The sequence below is a fragment of the Microcaecilia unicolor genome, chromosome 4 (genome assembly GCF_901765095.1).
Source record: "Microcaecilia unicolor chromosome 4, aMicUni1.1, whole genome shotgun sequence".
NCBI lineage: Eukaryota > Metazoa > Chordata > Amphibia > Gymnophiona > Siphonopidae > Microcaecilia > Microcaecilia unicolor.
Window position 1 is genome coordinate 64,005,596 of NC_044034.1, and position 25,742 is coordinate 64,031,337.

At 42.3% G+C, this 25,742-nt stretch overlaps 1 protein-coding gene across 1 annotated transcript in view; it reads right to left on the reverse strand.

The window, feature by feature from the left end:
* Nucleotides 1-1,863: 1,863 nt before the first annotated feature.
* Nucleotides 1,864-25,742, reverse strand: part of CRYL1 (crystallin lambda 1) — a 201,838-nt gene continuing 177,959 nt past the window's right edge. Inside the window, exons 6-8 of the mRNA XM_030200287.1 lie at nt 15,587-15,692; nt 9,153-9,259; nt 1,864-3,423 (exon numbers count right to left, since the gene is read on the reverse strand). Of these exons, the coding sequence (XP_030056147.1) occupies nt 3,310-3,423; nt 9,153-9,259; nt 15,587-15,692 (327 nt within the window). The 3' untranslated portion in view covers nt 1,864-3,309. The remainder of the gene's footprint in view (nt 3,424-9,152; nt 9,260-15,586; nt 15,693-25,742) is intronic.

Here is a 25,742-nt window from a genome sequence, read left to right on the forward strand (position 1 = left end):
TGTGGTGCAAATGTACGTGCCCACATTAGGCTCATATCCCCCTCATTCGATAACAATGCACGTAAATGTTTAGAATGCCCCTATTTCACCCAAGACCCTCCCATTTCTGCGCCCCCTTATTAAATGTGCACCTAAATTTATGTGTGTAAATGTCAATTAAATCTAATTTATGCCAATAATTGCTTGTTAAAAAGCCAATTAGTGCTAATTAGCTTATTTAATTAAATTGTGCATGCAAATTGGGCACATGCCCAAATTTGTACATGCAATTTTTGACGACTTTTATAGAATTAGGGGGTTTATGTGCATAATTTTATAAAGTCCTTTTCTGTCTATAAAACAGGCTTTACCCCCTGAATTCTATATATGTTACCTAAAGTTGGGCATCCAAAACTGAGCACTAATTAATTAGCTAATGAGGCATTATCAATTATTGACATTAATTGGCACTAATTTGGATTTACACACACATCTATCTGTGCACTATTATATAACATTGTATGCCCAAATTGTCTTGCATGCAACTCAAAAGGGGCATGGCCAAGGGAGGGATATGGGCGGCTTAGGGACATTTCCCAAATTTGGTTACAGTGTTACAGAATAGCATCATTTATGCGTTCAGCTGCCATTGGTTGTACACCAGCATTTACACCAGGTTTCAACAGGTGTAAGTCCTCGTGCCCAAAGTTGGACCTGAGAATCCACACCAAACGCTATTTGATAAAGGGCGCTCAGCCTGGAGTGCTCATTATAGAATAGCGCTTAGTGCAGATTCTTCTCGGCGCCTGAATTGGGCGCCATTTATTGAATCTGGCCTCACAAGTGGAAAAAACTTTATAAAATTATATCCATGTTTCATATGTGAACTGACTGACAGCGATTCTTACAGTGGATAAATTTCATCCCATTAAAAAAAAAGTAAAAAAGAGGTCAACAGTATCCTCAGAAGTTAAAAGGTGAGGTTGGTATTTCTCCTGGAGGTCACCATGGGGAGAATTCTAGACATAGGGCTCAAAAATGTGCATCGAAAAAATTGGTGCTAAGCGTTATTGTATAAAGGACGTGTGTCCCATTATAGAACAGAACCAAACAAGAAGTGGGAACAGGATCAGGCTCTTCAAAACATAGTAACATAGTAAGTGACGGCAGATAAAGACCTGTACGGTCCATCCGGTCTGCCCAACAAGAAAAACTCATTTTACATGGTATGTGTTACTTTATATGTATACCCGAGTTTGATTTGTCCTTGCCATTCTCAGGGCACAGACCGTAGAAGTCTGCCCAGCACTCTTCTTGTACTAAAAGTTCTGAAGCTAACGTCGAAGCCCCATAAAACAGACCAAGGACTCTCAAGTTGTAGTTAAAAAACTTTTATTTGATGACGACTCATCATCAAATAAAAGATTTTAACTACAACTCGAGAATCCTTGGTCTGTATTGAAGAGCCTGATCCTGTTCCCACTACTTGTTTGGTTGTGTTTTTCACGTGGGACTTTGGTGTTCTTTCCACTTCTGTAGTTTTTTTCCATTATAGAATAGGGCACAACACCGATTCTCGTACCTAACTTTGGGCACCAGGCTTACGCCTGCTGAAACCTGGTGTAAATGCTAGCGCCCAAGTTAGGGGCACTTACCCAGTATTCTTTAACAATGTGGCCCTTTTACTAAGCTGCAGTAAAAAGTGGCCTGCGCAAGTGTGGGCGTGTGTAATTGGTGTGCGCTGGGCCATTTTTTACCATGGCGGATAAAAAGGCCTTTTTTTAATGGGGGCAGTAAATGGCCGTGTGCTAAAATTAAAAGTAGCGTGTGGCTATTTACTGCCTGAGCCCTTACTTCCATCTGTTTACTTGGCGATAAGGGCTCACACGCTACTTGCATGGTAATCAGGCAGCGCACGGCAATGTGGCCGCGCTGCCAATTACTGCCAGGTACACCCATCATGGTAGAATATAGCACATTATTTTCTACCACGGGAAACAGCGCGCACCAAATTCAGAATTACCGCCAGGTGCCCACACTACCCCAGTAGTAGTCATCCCTATTTGGCGTATGCTACCCGCGCATTAGCCCTACCGCTGCTTAGTAAAAGGGCCCTTAAGTGCGTAACTTTTTGGAACGCCCTGACATGCCCATGACCCTCCCATGGCCACACCCCCTTTTGGAATACGTGCTATAAGAATTAGGCGCCCTGCCTTACAGGCTAGCACGCAACCAGATGCATGCACAAATATTAATGAGTGCCAATTAACATCAATAATTGGTTGTTGGCACACAATTATTGATGGTCAAAAGCTCATTAACCAATTAATTTGCTTGCAAATCTTGGCAGCGCACCCAAAAGGCTCCGTGGTCAGTGAAAGCATTGATAAAATACTGCTGGAACTGCACATGTCCTGACCTGGTCATCTGAATTCCAATCTCAATATTCTAGTGACCAGATCTATACTGCTTTCTCCTGGAAGAAGGAATGGAAAGATTTATGGGCATGATTCCATTATATAATCAGGACTAAATACAGCTCCGTCAGGACGACTCTGAAAACATGGTTTACATGCAGGGAAAATAATGATGTTCTACATAAAATAAGCTGGCTTTACCAGAGTCTTTAGCATATAAATTCCCCCAGGCCCACAGCACCCTTCTTCAACCCAGCCTCTGTATAACTGACTTGAACCACTGGCAACAGTTCTTTCTAGATATAGAAGATAAAACCTGAAGAATAAAGGTGGACCTGGGGGAAGCCACTGCTTCCCTCGAGATTGATAGCTTGGAATGCTGCTCTTGATTGGGCTTCTGCCAGGTGCTTGTGACCTGGATTGGCCACTGTTGAAAGCAGGATACTGGGCTAGATGAACCACTGGTCTGACCCAGTATGGCTATTCTTATGTTCTTATTCTATATAAAATGGCCTTCAAGTGACTTAAAATGAGGCAATAAGATGCTGTACTGGAAATCTACGGTTGCAGAAAAATACATTCATCCCTGTTGAGCTAGCAGTAGTCTACAAGATTTGTTAGTTTATAGAAGAAGCTTGATAGTTCGCATGGACAAAATACTGTAGTAAAAACACAATTGCTGTTCGATACATCTAGAGAATCTGCAGTTCAAATCCCACAGTGATGTGATATATTTCCAGTCATGTATATACAGTATTGGCCATGCATTTACAGTAGGACAAATTAAGATAACAGTATTAGTAATATCCATATGATCTGGTATCCAATGATTTAGGTAATGATTTAGAAAGCTCTCTCATTTTTTTAATCATGCTTATTTTGAAATGACATTTTAAATCATTTGAAATCTGTATTAGTTTGATTGCATTTCCTTTTTCAGCTTTGCCAGATGACTAAGACATGTGTCTCTCCATTCTCTTCTAGTATTTAAGTGGTCAGAATCAGCAGGAATATTTTCACACAATGCCTAGAATAAAAAAGGAACTATTTTGTATGCCATTGAACATATATCCAAGACAATTTATTACATCACAATGACACTTTAGGCATGCTTTCATTAAAGTTGCAATCTCATAATAAAAATCACATCATTCAAATGAAAGAAACACATTAGAGGAACTTTATTTATAGTTCAGTTTTGATTCACCTTTGGTCACCAATAAGTTTGGAAAACCTTTTATGACCCTAGTTACTAAGCTGTGTTAATGGAATAATGCACATTATTTGGAATATATAACACATGTTGACAATAGCGTGCATTATTAACTTATAACTGGGATATTTTTTTTGTTACATTTGTACCCCACGCTTTCCCACTCATGGCAGGCTCAATGCAGCTTACATGGGGCAATGGAGGGTTAAGTGACTTGCCCAGAGTCACAAGGAGCTGCCTGTGCCTGAGGTGGGAATCAAACTCAGTTCCTCAGTTCCCTAGGACCAAAGTCCACCACCCTAACCACTAGGCTACTCCTCCACAATGTCAACATGGAAATGCATGCAAAGCAGCATGTTGTTTGGTAAAATAAATACTATTACTTGTGTTACACCTCACAAGCTACATTATTTATGGAAAGATAACAAAACCTCAAGAGTTGGTGTAATGTTTCCTTCCCAGGAACATGGGACCTCTAACATTCAGCCTGATATTCCCAGAATACAAATTAAAGGGGCCAGTGTATTCAAAATGTACTCTCTTCCCCAACCCTGATCCCCTTTTAACATCTCCAACATCCAATCCTCTTTCAAGAATCCCCCAATCTCCTTTTAATACCCCCTAGCCCCCAATCCCCTTTCAAGGAACCATTCATCCCAAATCCCCTTTCCAAAATAACCCACCGATTCCCTGGTGGGTAGTAGTGTGTGTATGTGTGTGTGTTTGGGGGGGGGGGGGTAGTGTTCTCTGGGCACTACTGCCCTGGTAGCTCCTAAATTTAATATGGTAGCTTTAGCACTCTACTGGTACTCTTAAAAGTAGTACCCTTAGGGGGCAAAGTCTATCTGGGGATGAATCTTCTCTCACTCCCCCCACCAAGAGAATCTCAGTAAGATGATAAGAGTAGGGAATGTCTTGAAAAAGAATCAAGGTGAGGACTTTCAGAAAAGGGGGTGAGGGAGTAGGGGCTTTATTGAAAGAGGTAAAAAAAAACCCTGCAGTTTCCCACCATTCCACTACCAAGTGAAAAGCTGCTGGACAGAACTCCCACTTTCCTGGGACCAACCGATGCCTACTGATGAAGTCTGCCTGAACATAGAGTAGGGAATATCTTGAAAAAGAATCAAGGTGGGGACTTTCAGAAAAGGGGGTGAGGGAGTAGGGGCTTTATTGAAAGAGGTCAAAAACTGCAGTTTCCCACCATTCCACTACCAAGTGAAAAGCTGCTGGACAGAACTCCCACTCTCCTGGGACCAACCGATGCCTACTGATGAAGTCTGCCTGAACATTGTCCATTCTGGCCAAGTGTACTGCTGAAATTGCCAAGAGATGAGCCTCTGCACAAGCACAAAGTTCATTGGTCTCCAAGGACACTAATGCACTCCTTGTTCCCCCTTGTCTGTTCACATATGCTACTACTGTAGTACTGTAGGACATTACTCTCACTATTTTCCTTTCCAACGGAGGTAGAAAATACTGTAAGTCAATCGAGTTGCTCTTGCCTCCAAACAATTGATAGGTCACAAAGCTTCTTAGCCTGACCATCTCCCCTGAATTGCTCTTGAGATTTGTTGAAAGGGGAAGACAAGTTTCAGATTTCTCAGATTGTGGGTCCACTTCAAGAGCAAGGTGTGCTGAAGTGATCTCATATGAGCTTGTGACCACGGCACATCTCCACTGTTGCCGCCATGGAATCAAGAAACTTAAAATAATTGCAAACTCTTTCGACTTGTGCTGCACAAAGTTCTCAACTTCTCTAGAATCTTGCCTACCCTCTGTTGAGTTAGAAATACAGCTCTGACGAGTGTTGAACCAGACACCAAGGTAGTCAAGAACTTGCAAGAGAACTAAACAACTCTTGGCAAAATTCACAACCTAACTGAGGCACTGAATGAAAGATACCACTCTGGCCATGGCCTGCTAAGAATCCTGCTCAGAGTGCATCCAGACCAGCCAATCATCTAAGCAAAAGATGAATCTAAATCCCCTCCTAGTGCAAGAATGCCGTGGCCACCACCATCACTTTGAATAACATTCTGGGAGCTGCTGCCAAAATGAAAGGGAGGGCTTCAAACTAATGCTCCCCAGCACACAAAATCTCAAAAATCACCTGTGATTGTCCCTGATGGGTATGTAAAAATATGCTTTGGACAAGTTGAGGGAGCTCAGTAATTCTCCCAGTCTAACAAAAAATATTACCAAATACAAGGTTTCCAAACAAAAATGGGAAATCCAAAGAGAATTGTTGACTCCGTTCAAATCCAGGTTGAGCCCCCTCCCCCCTTTTTTATTTTGGAGGGGGGGGGCACAAAATAGATGGAGAACTGGTCCTGGAGGACCAAAACCAACACTAAGCAACCATCACTGAGGCTACCAATCTGGAGCAAATGTGGATCAATTCATTTGACCACATCAGCCAAAAATGCTGTCCAGTATTCCAGAAGGACAACCTCTGGGGAGACTGGGAGATGCTGAAGTCAGTGAACCATGGGGCCTGACCCACATGGTATCCATAGATGGCTATCCAAACCTCTTGGGGTCATGGAACTGAAGGCTTGGTTAAGAAGCAGCTCCACCTTCTTGTCTTGAGAGTCCTTAAGAGCAGAACCTCCTTCCACCAAAATCATTGTTCTTTTAGTCACTGTTGTCACCAAGGCATCCACTTTAGGGACTCAAAAACGACAGTCAACGTCTGTCTGGGGAGGTGATATAATTTCATTGTCAACTTGGAGCCCCTCAGGAGTAAATCCAGGACTTCCCACTCTGCACAAACCATCTGTGCAAAAGATCTATGGAGTAGAAAAGCTTTAGTCACCTTTCCCAACCCCTCCAAAATAGGATCACTATCAGAGGTCTACTCCTGCAAAGACATGGAGATGTTGTATGATCAATAAGAGACTGCAACTCCTTTTGATGAAACAAATGGACTAGTAAGGAGTCATCCCCTTCTACTGAGGAGAGTTCCCCTGATTCCAGCAAAGAGTGTCCCAAAGAAAATCTCCATCCAGACCCCCTTATACCCAATGTTCTTCCACCACTGATGAAGGGGGAACTAGTGTCAAGTGGTCCCCAGAACCCCAACCAGGGGATCTGGGTCTTTTCTCGTGACTTGAAAGACCTTCCAAGGGATCTTGGGCCCTACAAGAATCCTGAGGCCCCTTAGAAAAAGAGTGCTCCACAAAAGCAGTGGCCTGGATACCAACAAGGGCCTGCCTGAGGTACTCTGAAAGTACTTGTTAGAAATGAGATCCCCATAAAGCATATTGGGATCCCAGTGACCCCCAAGGGGACCCTTACCTTGGTCTGAGGTCTCACTGGGTGGTGGTGGGGGAAGGGACCACTGATTCCAATGTAATCAAGACATGTGCTTCCACTGAACTGCATAGAGAACTGCAGCCACTGTTCCCACCAAAATATTAGAGAATGGAGGCCTTCTGAAACTGCTGTACTCAAAAATTCCCTCAAAGCCTTGTCATTGCATGCAGTGCAGAAAGAGGTGGTGGTGGTGGTATTTAACTGCTGGCTTCCACAGGCACTGTATCACCTACCTGCCAGCATGCCACTGAAGCCAGAGTAGCAGCAAAACAAGTTCTAGTCCAGGAGGTCTCCATCTCTGACACAAAAGACCAGGGATTTTCCCAGGTCGTGTCCAGGCAGGTTAACCGTTGCTTCTAATTATTTCTTTGGCCGGTCTGCCATAGACTTCTCTCTCCTCCCCCTCTTTAAGTAACTTTATTATTTTAGAAGGGAATAAAGTTAAGGTAGGCAATTCAAACCAATTCAAAACCTTTTTTTTTTTTAATCAGCTCTGTAAAGGGTAGGAAAAGGGAGAATACTTCCTCTGACAAAGGCCTCGTGAAACCAAAGCCAGCTAGCCATATTGAGCAAAGGTATGTGGACCAAAACTCAGGGATGTGAAGGGGCAATAAACCCCTCCGGACTCTACTGGAAAAGGATCATAATCCTACTCTTAGGAGACCATATCAGACAACCTCAACTACTGGTCACAGGCCACAGTATGCAGCCAGGGGAACTGGACCAGTCACTAGAAAAGTCCTACTGCACCGGTTCAACCTGCCTGGAGGCACAGAAATCCTGACAGATTCCTGGCTACACCACCTGTTATACTAATGATGTCACTGGAATCTTCTCTGCTTCCATCTGCTGGTGAGGAGACATAACCCACTAGTTTGGACTAATCTAGCAGGATTATAATGATTAGAATGATGTTTCTACTTTGCTTGTTATTCCTGTTTTTTCAATCCTTATCCCTCTCCTTTGTATATATTTTCACACTGTAAAAGGATGTTCCTTAAAATTTATTTGGAAAAGAAGGATGGTGTGAATCGCCAATAAAAAAATTCATGTCTTCTTAGGACGGTGAAGGTCTGGGCCTTCCTAACATTCATACCTACTACTGGTGTGCACGCATGAGAACAAATCCCTGAGTTTAATCCAGTGGTCATGCTTCATGGATTGTAATAGAAGAGGCAATTTGTACATCCTATATCTTTAACTACATTGAAAGGTTTAAGACTAACAATCTAAGGTGAGCATCTATTCATTCCCAATGTGTTAAACATTTGGGAGAAAGTTTGTAAGTTAATGATGTCTTCCCTCTATATTCGCTATCAGCTCAGAAAGTTTCTCAGTTAATGGGGAAAACTTGGTGGCAGACTTCTGAAGTAATGTTCTATTCACTCAGGTTCTTAACAGCTATTCTCCATGGGAATGTTCATGGAAATAAGAGACCTACCCGAAGCACTGGGTAAGCCTATTACCTTCTTCCAATACCTTCAAATTAGACAGTCTGCAACCAGCCCTGAACAGGTCATGCAGTTTACTTGTTCACAGTGGGCATATGAAAAGACACTTTTTGGTAAGGGTAGACCTCAGGGCTGGCATAACCACTAGGTGGCTGCCTAGGAAGCAACTTCTGGAAGGCACACCCAGCAGCTGAAGTCAAAGCAAAACCAATGATCTTGACAGTCACACAGACTCAAAGAACCAACAGCAGGCATTTTTACAAATTTCTATAAGATCATTTTAGTAGGAGTGGTATTTGGGTAATTGTTTACTGTTTTTCACTTAGAAATGCAAGGAATTTTAAATGTTATAAAGGATTTTCTTTCATTTTTTAGTAACAACATTTTATCTAAGCTACATAGCTTTGTGGATATGCTGTCTGATGATTTGTGCATCCAGTTAAAATGAAAATGTCCACTTTTTCCAGCTTGGTCATGAATGACAGAATGTAGTAATTCACTGAAAAAAGATCCATGTAGAAAGAAACCATAATTATTGAATAACCATGAAAACTCACCAATGATGATGTAAATAAACTTCTGGAATTTCCTGGGGAACCTGGTCCATAATAAAACTAATTTTAATGATCCATAACCCTATTTCCAGTTTTAATCTTGAAATGAAACCAGTTTAACTGTTATGCTATGCAAATAGACATTTGTACAATCAAAAGTGCAGAAGAGGTTATTGTGACACCTGTTTGCTTAACATTAATAGTTCTAAACTTGAGCACACACCTGATCAATTTTCTGCTCCACTTCTCCTGAAAATTCTGGCACCGGACCAAAGGCTTGTACAACTCGTTTTATACCGTCACCGTATCTTTCACAATAAGACTTAAAGCCTGAAATATATTAAAACACAATATTCAAATGTATTTTATGTGAAATGTTGACCCAGTATTAGTTAACTGCTGTACTTGCCTTTAACACAGATTCTGATTAAAATGTGGAATGCACAGTGTCAATGAATAATGAAAGCTAACCCTCAGGTATTCAAAACCATTTAACTAGCCAGGCGCCATTCCTGGCCAGTTAAATGGTACTTAGCCAGCAATCCAGCAATATTCAGCAGGAGATAACTGACTATCTCGTGCTGACTATCCCTGGTTAGAGCCTAGCAGATAGCCGGTTATATCGAGCAATATAACCGGCTATCCGCCAATTTTCAGCACATCGCTGGCTAAGTATGGCAGCCACATTTAGGCACCCAAATAGCACGTATATCTTTGGCCGGTTTAAACATAACCGGCCAGTGCTGAATAACAGCCTGGCTGGTTATGTTTAAACTGGGTATTCACTACTAGTAATCATTTTTATAGTGCTACTAGACATATACAGTGATGTATGCAGGTACTTTCTTTGTCCCTAGATGACTCATGATCTAAGTTTTTGTACCTGGGGCAATGGAGGCAGGGGCATAGCCAGACCTCGAGATGGGAGGGGGCCAGAGCTCAAAGTGAGGGGGGGGGGGGCACATTTTGGGGCACCTCCCACCCGCCACCTACCGCCGCTGCTGCACATACCTTTGCTGGCGGGGGTCCCCAACCCCCGCCAGCTGAAGCACCGCCATCACCGCCGCCGTACATGCCTTGGCTGGCAGGGGTCCCCAATCCCTGCCAGCTGAAGCGTATTTTCCAGCACTAGTCTCCAGCACCACCGCATTTCCTGTCCTGCTCTCTATTCCCCTCACGTCATGTCTGTCATGCTCGTTTTAATGAAACTGAGCATGCGCACATGCTCAGTTTCACTAAAACAAGCGTGCTGGATGTGAGGGGAAGAGACAGCAGGCAGGAAATGCGGTGGCGCTGGAGACCAGAGCTGGAAAAAATGCTTCAGCTGGAGGGGGTTGGGGACTCCTGCCAGCCAAACCAGGGGTGCAGAACCAGTTTGAGGGGGCCCAGGCCCCTGTGCCCCCCATGTCTAGGTCACTCAATGGAGAGTTCACTTGCCCAATGTCACAAAGAGCTGCAGTAGGAATTGAACCCATGTTGCTAGCATCAAAGACAGTGCTGCACTGGCCATTAGGCAACTCCTCCTCACTGGAAATGGCCCAGAACTGAATATCCAGGCTCAGTGCAGACCGTGGGAGGCAGCCTGGCTAACTCTCACAGTCTGAACATCGGGCCCTAAGTGAATATAAAGCATATTGTACACTCTAAAATGGTAATTCTATAAAGATTACATTAACATTTATGTACTAAATATGCACATAAACAATTAGAAAAATGGCATATGTGCCATATGTATAAGCCATAATTCTGCTTAATTCAGTAAATATGCATATATCTTACATAGTACATATTTTACAGGTAGCCATACAAATGAGTGGAACTTGGCTGGCACTCACAGTTACGTGCATAATATTGCAACTTATGTGCATATCTCCAGCATAAGGACTTACACCAGCTCTATGGCTGGTATAAGCACGTATTTTCACAGTTACAGTTTGTTGAATTTACTATATCGCTATAGACTTTTTGTTTAAAAAGATCATAGTGGTGCACAGATTTAAAATAAAACACATTAAAACATACTAGAAAAGAGCTACAATAATCAGATAGGAAATAATCAATCATACAAAACCACTCATACACTTAATAACCAGAAAACATTCACTGCAGTTACCCAGAGCCCAACCCTAGTCAAACTTCACAAAGATCAGCTCCAAAAACAAGAACAAAATAAACGCACTTTAAGTAATTGTTTAAAATGCTTCAAAAACTTCTCGGCTCATACTGTCAAAGGAAGTATGGTGCTAAATAATGGTGCTAAATAAAAATAAACCGAGTTTCTAGTAGCTGCAAGTGGTTCTAGACACTGGAGGAATTGTCAATATGAACAGCCTCTGTGCACGTCCTGTATGTAGCCCCGTGCAGGACGTGCACGCAGGACGTCAGGAGTCAGAAACAGATCATCAGCAAAGGCGCCGGAGTCGACCGGTGCTGAAGAAGACTTCGGCTGGCGGGGATTGGGGACCCCCGCCAGCAAAGGTACCTGGCGGTGGTGGCGATGGGGGAGGGTCAGCAGCGGCGGGGGAGGGTTGGTGGCGGATGAGTGGGGTCAGCGGCAGGAGGGGAGTCCAAAGTAGAGGGAGCCAGGGCTTAATCTGTGGGGGCCCATGCCCCCGTGGCTCCACCTAGCTACGCCCCTGCAGTCAATCCTATATATATCATTTTCTAGGAGGTTTTCTCTCAGTCCATCAGTCATGTTGAAAAACTCAGATTTCTTGTATGATTTGTTATTTTCTGTTGGTTTCTATTTCCTCCTTTACCTTGCCTTACACTAACTGTGAAATGTTTTGGATACAAAGGAGTCAATATTCAGCCAGTGGCACTCAATATTTTGCTGAATGCTGCTGGCATTATTCTCAATCCAATACCAGGCCATACACAGGCTTTGGCATTGAATTTCCAGGTTTGCAGAGCTGGCTAAAACAAAGTCAGAGAGAAAGAGAAAGAGCAGCACTGTATACGCCAAGATGAAGCTGAGTTCAACACACCACACATAAAAAAAAGATAGAAATGTCAGATGACCCCCCCCCCCCTTCCCCCTGAATCCAACCTCGGGAAAGACTGAGAATACAGCTGGGGTGGTGCAACCACCAGAGGAATGCATAAAGCACTGCCCTGGGCTTCTGGATGTTGCCCACAAGCAACACAACTGCCAACATGGCAGGAGGATGCCAGGGGCTGGTTGGTCAAAGGGCTCTACTTGCCAACCGGCACTGGCAGACCAACTCATTGAGCTAGTCCTGGGCTGCCAAGGATGCCTGTGCAGCATGTGCTCCAAAGCTGCCCATTTTGCCCTTTGGCCACTGCTTCTATGCACAGTAAAAGCAGCGCTGACTTTGTGCATTAGGCGCACAATAACATTCTACTTAGAGTGGCTAAAACCAGTCTAAATGAAAAGTAGCAAGCCCGAAGGCTGATGATCAGAAGACCCATGCTGTTCCAAACAGCGCTCTAAAAATAGCGCTGGAACAACGCGAGGCTATAATGCCCCTATGATTAAAGCTAACAGCATGCAAATTTATGTATGCTATTAGCTCTTATCATAGGGATACTTCTGCGGGAGGATTTGCACCCAAGGCACAATCCTTCCACAGAAGTTGTTTGACAGGTCTGGGCTGTCAAAAGCCCAGACCTGTCAAACAGCAGAAGAGGTTTAACAGGTCTGGGATTTTCACCTGGACCTATCAAACCTAAGCCCGCCCCCCCCCCCCCCCCCCCAAACACTAAAGAACCCTGGTGGTGCATCCCCTCCCCCAACATTGAAAAATATGGCCTGGTGGTGCACCGGGCAAGGCAGGGCATCACCATTTTTCTCAATGCTGGGGGGGGGGGGGGGGGGGTAGCGGTCCCACTGGACCACCAGGGTTCTTTAGTGTTTTGGAGGTAGGGGGACCTCCAGGCCTTGTGTTGGGGGGGGGGGCTTAGGTTTGATAGGTCCAAGAGAAACTCCTGCACCTGTCAAACCTCTTCAGTGGGTCTCCCCCATTCCTCCCTTGCTGACAAACCCTAACGCCAGCTCTGAGCTGGCGTAGGGTTTGCAGTGGGAGCAGCATCCTTGTTTGGTTCGCTGCCTGCTGATCATTAGGGAGAAATGCGTTAAACCCTCGTTTGCATGCATTTGCATGCAATTTGCAATCAGAGTCGGTGAGCATGTTGTTTCACGCCCTTGCCGGCTCTGATCCTGGGTTGCAGGCAAACATGGGTGCTAGTCCCGCGCTAATGGCCTCTAGTGCCTGCGTTTGCTTCTTATCATTGGGGCACCGGTTTGCTTTAAACATCTCCCCCTAGTAAGTTGTAAAGAGCCAAATCTTAAAATGTTTGAGCTTTAGAGCATATCAAGGCTGGAATGAACTAACAGTCCTATCAGGTTTAATCCATAAGATGTGCTCATAGTACTTGCCTTGTTCAAATAAATGAGAGAGTTTTCCTTCCTGCCTCTTCTGTAATGCACTATTCAACACCTGAATTTCTGTCTCACATTCCCTTAGTAGCTCCAGAATGGGATTGTTTGTTTCTGTGTTCTATGTTTTCTGCATTCACGATTCTGTCCAGAATCCCTATTCCTACTGATCTGCAAGCTCTTACATAAAGTAAATTAAGGGTTTACATTCTGAATATTCCTGCTACTAAACTATATTGTTGAAAGATCTCTCTTTACATGACCATAAACATATACAATTTGCAGACATTTGCTATAAGAAGGATGAAAACTCTTTCAAATCAGGCGCACCCTGATGTTTGGAGGTAGTATCAATAAGCATCTTACTGCTAGTTTTGACATTAATATGGATAATTGGATCTTCATGTGGTTTACTGTGGCAGATGCTTTCATAAACACTTCTTGTACCAAAGGACAATCCTTTCTCAAAGCAAATTTAATGGAGTTTGTCTCTTTATTTTCTTTGTAGAAAACCGGACCTACTTACTAATATGCATGAAGATTTTACCATGGATTAACAAGCCAAAATTAACACACAATAACTGCAACATTTTGCCATTCAGTTAAAGTACAGAAATGTCCTTTACTACTGCATGTTAATTGAACTACAGATAACGTGATGCAGTTAATTACACTTATTCAGGCGCCATGTTATCTGCTGTGCTAACAGTTAACATACAGTAACTTTTACAGAATGTTAACTCTGAGGCTCAGTCTCTGCCTCTTTTCTGCATTAGCTGTTAACATGGTAATTACTGCCAGTTAACTGCTATGCTGCTGCATTAACTGTTAGCACCAGTGAACTGCATATTAACAGCTAATGCAGCTTAGTAAATAGGTCCCAATGTAAGTGATGATATGATTTATTTTGTCATTTTTGAAGTAATTTCAACTATTTCCTCATGTGGCTTGTTTCCTTTTCCCAAATGAGATATTACTAGATGATAACAAACAAATTAAACCTGATACAATGAGACGTACTTATCTGCAGGGTTGTCAGATTGATCCTCCTGTCAAGATTTTACTGAACTGTTAATTTTTGCAGTGAGAATTTTGACAGGCCTATCATCAATGCCTAGACTGGAATTTAATCATACATTTTCTCCCTCTTGTCCACAACCTCCATCTCAGATGGCATGTCTGGGCAATGAGTGTGGCTATAATGGCCAGGAAAGTGGGAATAAAGATTCCTCTGCTGCTTGGACTGGCTTAGGTTGCTACAGAAGGAGAAGCTGTCTTCCTTCTGTACCTGTACATATAACTTTGATCCTATCTGGTTTCTTTGGACAGGAGACTCAAGTCTGAGTCTCCTGTACTGCAGCTTGAGCCACGCAACCAGCCTTTGCACAGGGAGTGGTTAAGAACGGTTCTTGCAGCTGTCCGGTGGTGCCGCATCCAAGTTTGCCTGAATGACATTTCAGCCTTCTTGCTGTGAATTTCTTCAGAGTGTTATGAATCTTTGTCTTCAAAAAAATTCTATCATTTTAAATTTTATTATACCACAAATATTCAATTATGCAAACAATTTTCTCTCTATTCACCAATAAAACATTTAACTTGTCTAATCCTAGTATCTATTACAGCATAGGCCTTCTATTGGCCTCACTTTTATATTGCAATCTAATTCAAGTTAAAAACCACAATACTTATTCTGCTTCTTAAAGTCCTCAGTCAGTTATATTTAAACAATGTTGTTCGTGGGAATGATCCCCTGCTACTTATCTGAAATTGTTGTTATGTCTTAAAACGACACTGTAAGAAAGATTTTATCATGTGCAGGCGCAGATGTTCAGGGCCCTGCACTGGTGTTAGCCAGAGAACGAGGTAAGAGCAATGCTGGTCAACGGGAGAGGGGGGAGGGGGAAGAGACAGATGTGCTGGTCATGGGGGGAGGAGAAGGAGTAGTGAAATGCCACTCACCCGGCAGTGAGAAGAAGGGAGGAAGTCCAAAGAAACTCGAATATAAACCAAGATCTCAATTTTGGGCTTTTTTGGGGAGCACAAAAAATGTCAGTTTATATTCAAGTATATACAGTATCTCATGCTTAACTGTGGAAATCCTGAAACCTAGACTGGTTGGATGTATTATGAGGACTGGGTTGAGAACCACTGCTCAATGAGATTGGAGATGGAATTATTTAAAAATATTAAGGTCAAGAATAAATACAAATGTAACAAAGGTTCAATTTTACATAAAAGAAAAAAAAATTAATTCTTACCCTCTGCGTTGAGATGTGCAGTTTCAAAAGGACCCATAAAAGCATAACGCATTCCGAGCCCCTCTGACATCACCAAATCCAGGTCAGTAGGCGATATCACGCCTGCCTAAAGGGCAAATAAATATTGCACAAGTTAATAAAATAAATATTTCCTTAATAAGTAAGTTTATTCAGTATGGATATTTCCTGTAAGAACAAAATGAGACCCTAAACCTTTTTTTTTAATAAATATTTCAGGCTCATCCTATATAATAATTCTCACCTCCAACGTTCTGACTTGCTGCCTGGGACCATGGCTCATTCCGAGTTGGTCTGCTAGGCTCTGTAGATCAGGCTGACATCACCGTAGCCATTATGATGTCAACTTCAGAATCCGGGGGGAAAAAACATGCCTCACAGCTGATCCATGTCCAGAGGAGGGTCGCTGGACATGGGTGGCTGGAGGGGGGGGCAGGGGAGAGAGGAGGGTCGCTGGATATGGGTGGCTGCAGTGGATGCAGGGGGAGAGGAGGGTCGCTGGACATGGGTGACTGCAGGGGGAGAGGAGGGTCGCTGGACATGGGTGGCTGCAGGGGGGGCAGGGGGTCGCTGGACATGGGTGGCTACGGGGGGGGCAGGGGAGAGAGGAGGTTCGCTGGACATGGGTGGCTGCAGTGGACGCAGGGGGAGAGGAGGGTCGCTGGACATGGGTGGCTGCAGGGGAGCTGAGGAAAACCTTGCTAGCGCCCGTTTCATTTGTGTCAGAAACGGGCCTTTTTTACTAGTAGCATAATAATTTTGCTTCTTCATTTTACCAAAATCCCCCTAATATACCACTTAAGAGATCGATTTATCTCACCATGTGTGACCTGGGTCATGAAATGCATTTTTGCTTCTGAAATAATCTACTGACTGATGGTGTGACGTATTGCTTTGCCGCAGGAACTGGTGTACGAGTAAGGTATAGAGGCAGATTAAAGATAGGATGTGGAGGAGAAAATGGGATGGCTAGGATTCAGTACTATACTACATGGGATTAGCCATTGAGGGTAAGGCAAAAGATACAAGGCCTTTTCCTCTTTATGGTACACCAGTTCAATTTCAATGCTTTGACGCCTGGTGCATTATTGGCTCTTTGTATATTAGATTAGGTACATTTGGCTATTTATCTTGATATAGGGGGAGGGGTTTGGAATAGTTGGGGAGGGCTAACTTAGGACTGAGAATGTATAGTTCGTGGAAAATAAGACCTTGTGGTTCTGTATTTGCTTGTTATCGATTTTCAATAAAATAGATATAACAATAAAAGTGTATCTGCAGACTAGAAAAAAAAACGCTAGGATGTGGAGAGGGGAATTCAAATGCCCAAGTTAGGACATGTGGAATTCTCATACTATTTTACAAGAGGCTCTGCCGAATATAAAGCCTCTTCTAAAACAGGACCATGGCTGCATGTCCAAACTCCACATCCAAAGGGAGAAGCAATTTTAGATTGCTGCATGTGCAAGAAATCCTCCCCCCATTTCATATACAGGAGGTGGGAATGGCTTTCTAAAATTGCTGCTCCCTCACCAATTGGCTCCAATCAGCGATGGGCCCCCTCCTGTGGCACCTCTCCCTACCCCACCAGGCTCTCTCGCCGACAGCCCTCCCCCCCCCCCTTGACAGCCCCCTTCCACCTGCAGCACTACCTGACAGCACATTCGGTCTGGCGTCTTATGTAGTCAATTTAAAATGGCGCCATTTTGAATTGACTACACAAGATGCCAGACCGAATGTTGTAGTATGCCGAAGTTTGTTCCCAGAGGGGATCTGCTCCTAAAGAAGGAAATGAAACGGACACTCTGTCAAGCAATACCCTATTCTTACCTACTTGAGACAAATCTGAGATAAGTGCCATTTAGCTTTTTTTGGCGTTTTTTCCTACTCATTCTGTCAGCTGTTATAGTTATCTTTTGCTATTACTTAGGACGGGACATTTAATAAGGATTGTGAACTGTTTTTGAATTATATATATATTTTTCACAGACACTATTATCACTTGATTCAGTGGAAGCTTCTGTAAGGAGAGCATACTGAACAGCCTATTATTGTGGCAAATTCATGTTTAGCTCTTGGGCTTGGTGAGCTCTTACTGATGAGCTTCCATTATCACATTATATTTTTTATATTTTCCTTTGCACTAGTTCACTCATATTTCTTTGGGTGGGTTTGTTGGTTGTCATTAATGATTCAGAGTCCGAGGTTTCTAAAAAAAAAAATTTGTTAAGATGGACTTGGGAAAATCCACTGCTTATTTCTAGGATAAGCAGCATAAAACCTATTTTAGTGTTCTGGGATCTTGCCATGTACTTTTGACCTGGATTGGCCACTGTTGGAAACAGGATACCGTGCTTGATAGACCTTCAGTCTGTCCCAGTATGGTAATGCTTATGTCATTAACATAAGAACATAAGAATAGCCATACTGAGTCAGACTAATGCCCATCTAGACCAGTGTCCTGTTTCCAACACTGACCAATCCAAGTCACAAGTACCTGGCAGAAACCCAAATAGTAGCAACATTCCATGCTACCAATCCCAGGGTAAGTAGTGGCTTCCCCCTTGCCTGTCTCAATTGCAGACTATGGAATTTTTCTCCAGAAACTTGTCAAAACCTTTTTAAAACCCAGATATGCTAACCGCTGATACTACATCCTCCAGCAATGAGTTCCAGAGCTTAACTACTCATTGAGTGAAAAAATATTTCCTCCTATTTGTTTTAAAAGTATTTCCATGTAACTTCCTTGAGTGTACCTTAGTCTTTGTACTTTCTGAAAGAGTAAAAAAATCAATTCACTTCTACTCATTCTATGCAATACTTACATAGAATTAACATGGGTGCACTTACCTATAGGTGCTCCCACAATAACCAGTTAGCTCATGCTAAATGTAACACGCTCGCTGGCCAACACTTGCATGTCTACTTTCCACCCATGCCACACCCCCTCCCAAAAATATTTTTTAAAAATCAGTGATTACAAACAGGCAAAATACTGCATATACTTTAATGTGTTTATGCGGTAGTCTGTTTGTTGGAATGTAATTGTATTTTACATGCATTGCCTGTCACCTATTATTTCTCTGTGATTACTCTGTGACCTCTGATGTGAATTACTTAGAGAGGTCACACAGCTATGCAACTTCCTGTGGGGGTTAGACTCAGAAGACACAGCAGATACAGCAGATGCAGCACATGGAGCACATGGAGCTCATGATCTCTCCTAACCTGAGAGGATCTATGGTGGTGTGAGCATCCATTACCATCTAAGCACATGGAAGGAGCTGATAATACAAATGTATAGTAATATGTATATATAAGCCTGTCTGATTATAATCTAACTACAAACTGTGAGTAAACAGATGTTTTGTTACTTCAACTTTAAAGTGACTCAGCAGTGAATTATTCAGGGGTGAATGAGAGAGAGATGAAGAAAGAAATTAACATTTCTAAAGCTGAAGCTGTGTGTACTAAAATCTGCTAATTATTTACTACAAATAATCCAACAAAAGGGTTATGGGCCCAGGGGCCAGGAATTGAAAAAGAAGAGAAATATTACCAGGCAGAAAAAAAGGCCACATTTTTCTCTTAAGTTTTAAAGGAAAGATTCAGTCTGTCTCTCTCTCCCCCCACACAGCAGACAGAAGGCTAAGAAAATGGCTGAGGGAAGAAATTCACCATTTTTCTATTCTCTCAAGGTGCCTAAATTAACTGAGTTTAATTATCGGCAGTGGGAACTAAGATTCATATGTCTCCTTCGAGCAAAAAGATTAAATATATGCTTAGACCAAGACAGAACAGCTGAAAATATGGCTGAATGGGACAATGCAAACTATTATGTGAAGTGCATGCTTTTGGAAGCTCTCTCAGAGAAACAAGCCATATTAGTGGAGGGAAAAGATACACCAAAGGACATTTTATATAAACTGAGAACTATGTATGCAACTACATATGCAAAGCAGCAACCAATTTGGCTGGCAGAGTTGAATGAAACCAAATTAAGGGATAAAAGTAAATGTAATGATCACATTATGCATCTTATGTCTTCATTTCAAAAGTTAGAACTTTCTGGAATTCCCATGTGTGATGCATTGAAAAGAGCATTTCTTTTTACCTCACTATCAAAGAAGTTTGATGTTTTTAGGTCTGTAAATGAGGCCATTGAAGGGCAATCTTTTGAACAGACAACATCAAAACTAAGGCAGGAATGCATAATAAATGATTCTGAGGAGATGTGTTCTCAAAGCAAGTCAGAGAGAAATGAAACAAATTTCTTGGCAAAGAACAGAGGAAGGCGGAGCTATGGGAAAACTCCACCCAAGGGCAAGCTGATTTGCTACTCATGTGGAAAGGAGGGACATGTATCTAAATGGTGTAAGGAAACACAAAACACTCCCTCTAGCTCACCTAAGCCAATGGAACTAAAGAATTTTCAAACCAGGAAATGTATGAAGGACAAAGATAAACACAAGGGCTTTCTAATGGCAGAAAAATCTTTGACTATGGTAAATAATAATTCAAATGAAAGTACTTGGATTTTGGATTCAGGGAGTACATGCCATTTAACCAATTGTAAGGATTTCTTTCAGGAAATGTGTCCAGAGGAAGGTATTCTTAAAACTGCAAACGCAGGGACTGCTAAGATCCAAGCAAAAGGTATTGGATTCTTAAAATGCAAAGTGTCTAATGAAGTTAAAGAAATTCCTGTAAGTGATGTCTTGTATATTCCCCAAGCAGTTTGCAATATGCTTAGTGTATCTACATTAGATAAGAAGGGATTTGTGATTCATTTTGAAAACAGTAAGTGCACAATCTCTAAAAATGATGAAGTGTATGCTGAAGCTTTTATGCATAATGATGTTTATAAGCTGAACATTTCAGGTGAAGCCTCACATATGGCGCAAGTAAGGAAGAATGATGGAAAATGTAGTCTGGAAATCTGGCACCGCCGCCTGGGACATCGTGATTCTAAGGTGATCCAGGATCTTCACAGTGGGCAACTAGCCACCGGCATTCAGATAAGTGCAGATGCTGGTAAAATGGAGAAATGCATAGACTGTGTTACTCAAAAAGGTGTGAGACCCTCATTTCCTGCATACACAGGAAATAGGAGTAATAAAGTGCTGGACTTAATACACAGTGACTTATGTGGACCGTTTAATATCCCATCATTGGGAAATAACAGATTTGTGCTAATATTCTTGGATGATTTCTCTAGATACTGTGTGGCCTATTTGCTGAAAGAGAAAAGTCAAGTCACAGACATGCTGAAGAAATACGTAGCCATGGTGAGCAATAAATTTGAAAGAAAACCAAAGGTTCTTCAGACCGACAATGGTGGTGAGTTCACTTCACAAAGCATGCGCACATTTCTAGAACAAGAAGGCATTCAGCATATCACAACAGTAGCTTATACACCAGAGCAAAATTCTGTTGCAGAGAGAAAATTTAGGTCAATTGTGGAAATGACCAGATGTATGCTGTCAGATAGCAATCTCCCTAAAAGATTATGGGGGGAAGCCATTCTCACAGCAGTGTACCTACAAACAGAATGCCAACTAAAGGCGCTGAGCGCACACCACATGAGACATGGCATGGTAGGAAGCCAAACCTGTCACACATAAGAACATTTGGAAGTACAGCATATGCTCATGTACCAAAGCAAAGAAGGCATAAGCTGGATTCCACAACAGAAAGGGGCATTTTAGTTGGCTATGCTCCAGGATACAAAGGATATAGAATTTTGAATCTGAAAACTGGCATTGTTGGCATAAGACATGTTACATATTTTGATGAAAACAAGAGGGTTGATAAAGGCTGGATTATCCCAGATGAGCCTTATCATCCAGAATATGAAACTAGAACAATAATAGACATGCCAGTGTATATAAATGCCATACCAAGGCAGATGTCTGAAAGCAACTCATCTGTATCTAACGAGGAACAGGCAGAGGAAGCAGACACAGAAAGGATCATTGAAGAAGACAGTACAGTTGGAGAAGGGGAATCAATTGGAGAAGGACTCTCAGATTTAGAGGATGCGGAAAGGTCAGACCAACCTGTTGTCAGACGCTCATCCAGGGAAAACAAAGGTGTTCCACCCCCAAGACTGTCTTACCTAACAAAGTCAGCAGAAGCTCAAGAGCCCTTAACATGGGATGAGATTGAGAAAATGCCAGCAGAAGAAGCTGCTGAATGGCATAAAGCTGCACAAGAAGAAATTGATGCATTGGATAAAAATAATACTTGGATTCTTACAAAATTACCTCCTGGCAAGAAAGCTATAGGATGCAAATGGGTATTCAAGTTAAAAAGGAATGCACAAGGAAAAGTGGAAAGGTATAAAGCCAGATTAGTGGCAAAGGGATATCTTCAAAAATATGGAGAAGATTTTGATGAAGTGTTTGCACCTGTAGTGAAACACACGACAATCAGAACACTTCTGAGCATTGCAGTCTCAAAAGGCATGCAAGTCAACCACATTGATGTGAAAACAGCATTTCTTCACGGAGATATAACTGAAGACTTGTACATGGAACAGCCAACAGGTTTCATAAATACAAAACAAAGACAGCTAGTGTGTAAATTAAACAAAGGTCTTTATGGATTAAAGCAAAGTGCAAAATGTTGGAATGAAAAATTGCATGAAATATTGACCAATTTAGGTTTTAAGCAAGGTGAAGCAGATAAATGCTTGTACACTAGGTGCAGAAATGGACAATATGCATACATTTTAGCTTTTGTTGATGATCTGCTCATTGCAAGCGAAAGTGAGCAAGAGTACAAGGACATTGTAAAATGTTTAAACCTCAATGTTGAGATAAAAGAACTTGGTAATGTGTCATACTATCTTGGTATAGAAATTGAGAAACAAAATGATGGTTCTTATCTTCTAAGCCAGAAGCAGAAAATAAATGAGCTTATTGAAAGTTTAGGTATGCAAGATGCCCAAGTTGTAAGCACTCCCATGATCACTGATTTTCTGAAGGATGAAACAGTAAGAGAACCTTTACCAGATAACATCCAATATAGATCAGCCATAGGTAAGCTTTTATATCTAACTACCACATACAGGGCTGATATAGCAAATGCAGTAGGAATTTTGAGCAGAAGGGTCAGCTCACCTACCAAATCAGATTGGACTGCAGTTAAAAGGATGGTAAGGTATTTAAAGGGTACCATTGATTGTAAATTAAAGATTTCAGCCAATAGTAATCCAAAACTAATATGTTACTGTGATTCAGATTGGGCAGGGGATCATTCTGATTATAAATCCACAAGTGGATATGTGTTTATGTATGGAAATGTACACATTTCATGGGCCAGTCATAAACAAAGTATTGTGAGTCTGTCTTCTACAGAAGCTGAATATGTGGCCGTATCGGAAGCGTGCAGAGAACTGATGTGGATTGAAAAACTTTTGCTGGACTTCGGAATAGCTGAAAAGAGACCAATCCAGATAATGGAAGATAATCAGAGCTGCATCCGACTGTCACAGAATGACAAGGTTCAGTCACGCACCAAGCACATCGCAACGAAATACCACAACGTGCGAGAGTTGGCAAAAGAAGGGGTCATCAGTCTACACTATTGTCACACCAGTGAGATGACAGCTGACATCATGACCAAACCATTACCCAGAGAACATTTTGTGAATCTGCGTATAAAGCTTGGACTTTGTATGAATAAATAATTGCATGACAGTTATGCATGAGAAGGGGTTTGTTGGAATGTAATTGTATTTTACATGCATTGCCTGTCACCTATTATTTCTCTGTGATTACTCTGTGACCTCTGATGTGAATTACTTAGAGAGGTCACACAGCTATGCAACTTCCTGTGGGGGTTAGACTCAGAAGACACAGCAGATACAGCAGATGCAGCACATGGAGCACATGGAGCTCATGATCTCTCCTAACCTGAGAGGATCTATGGTGGTGTGAGCATCCATTACCATCTAAGCACATGGAAGGAGCTGATAATACAAATGTATAGTAATATGTATATATAAGCCTGTCTGATTATAATCTAACTACAAACTGTGAGTAAACAGATGTTTTGTTACTTCAACTTTAAAGTGACTCAGCAGTGAATTATTCAGGGGTGAATGAGAGAGAGATGAAGAAAGAAATTAACATTTCTAAAGCTGAAGCTGTGTGTACTAAAATCTGCTAATTATTTACTACAAATAATCCAACACTGTTCTCCCATGCTAACCACTAAGGCCTTAATGTGTGGTTGGTGGTTAGTGCAGTGGACTCTGATTCTGGGGAACTGAATTCAATTCCCACTGCAGCTCCTTGTGACTCTGGGCAAGTCACTTAACCCTCCATTGCCCCTGGTACAAAATAAGTACCTGAATATATGTAAACTGCTTTGAATGTAGTTGCAAAAACCTCAGAAAGGCGGTATATCAAGTCCCGTTTCCCTTTCCCTATTTGAGATTCTAGATGGAATGTTGCTACTACTGAGATTCTGTTGCTACTATTTGAGATTCTACATGTAATGTTAATGTTGCTATTCCACTAGCAACATTCCATGTAGAAGCCTGCCCTTGCAGATCAGCAATGCAGCCGCGCAGGCTTCTGTTTCTGTGAGTCTGACGTCCTGTACGTACGTGCAGGACATCAGACTCACAGAAACAGAAGCCTGTGCGGCCGCATTGCTGATCTGCAAAGGCAGGCTTCTACATGGAATGTTGCTAGTGGAGGAGTAGCCTAGTGGCTAGTGCAGTGGACCTTGATCCTGGGGAACTGAGTTCAATTCCCACTGCAGCTCCTTGTGACTCTGGGCAAGTCACTTAACCCTCCATTGCCCCTGGTACAAAATAAGTACCTGAATATATGTAAGCCGCTTTGAATGCAGTTGCAAAAACCTCAGAAAGGCAGTATATCAAGTCCCATTTCCCTTTCCCTCTAATGACCTGTTCCTGGTCAGATCCAAAGGTCTCTATTCTATCCTCATCCTTCTCAATCTATCTGCTGCTTTTGACACTGTTGATCACCACCTACTCCTTGATACGCTGTCCTCACTTGGATTTCAGGGCTCTATTCTTTCCTGGTTTTCTTCTTATCTTTCCCATCGTACTTTGAGTAGTGGATCCTCCTCCACTTCTATCCCACTATCAGTTGGTGTACCTCAGGAATCTGTCCTGGGACCTCATCTTTTCTCCATCTTCCCTTGGTACTCTGAGCTCATCCCATGGTTTTCAGTATCACCTTTACACTGGTGACTCCCAGATTTATCTCTCCACACCAGAAATTTCAGCAGGAACCCAGGCCAAAGTATCAGCCTGCCTGTCTGACATTGCTGCCTGGATGTCTCAACGCCATCTGAAACTAAATATGACCAAGACTGAGCTTCTTATCTTTCCCCCTAAACCAACCTCTCCTCTTTCCCAATTCTCTATCTCTGTGGATAACACTCTCATCCTCTCTGTCTCATCAGCTTGTAATCTTGGGGTCATCTTCAACTCCCCTCTTTCCTTCTCTGCACATATTCAACAGACTGCTAAAATTGGTTGTTTTTTTCTCTATAATATCACCAAAATTCATCTGTTCTGAGCACACTACCAGAAGCTTCACACTCTTATCACCTCTCACTTAGACTATTGCAACTTGCTTCTCACAGGTCTCCTACTAAGCCATCTCTCTCCCCTTCAATCTGTTCAAACTTTTGCTGCACAACTTATATTCTGCTAATGTCTCTACGCTCATATTAGCCATCTCCTCAAGTCGCTTCATTGTCTCCCTATCCATTTCCGCATACAGTTCAAACTCCTCTTATTGACTTACAAGTGCGTTCGCTCTGCAGTTCCTCAGTACCTCTCCACTCTTATCTCTCCCTACACACCTCCCTGGGAACTCCATTTACTGGGTAAATCTCTGTTATCTGTACCCTTCTCCTCCACTGCTAACTCCAGACTCCGTTCCTTTTATTTTGCTGCACCACATGCCTGGAATAGACTTCCTGAGCTGGTACGTCAAGCTCCATCTCTGGCTGTCTTCAAATCTAGGCTAAAAGCCCACCTTTTTGATGCTACTTTTAACTCCTAATCCTTACTCACTTATTCAGTACCCATGTTTTTTCATTCTCACTTTAGTAATTCCCTTATCCCTTATTTGTCCTGTTTATCTGT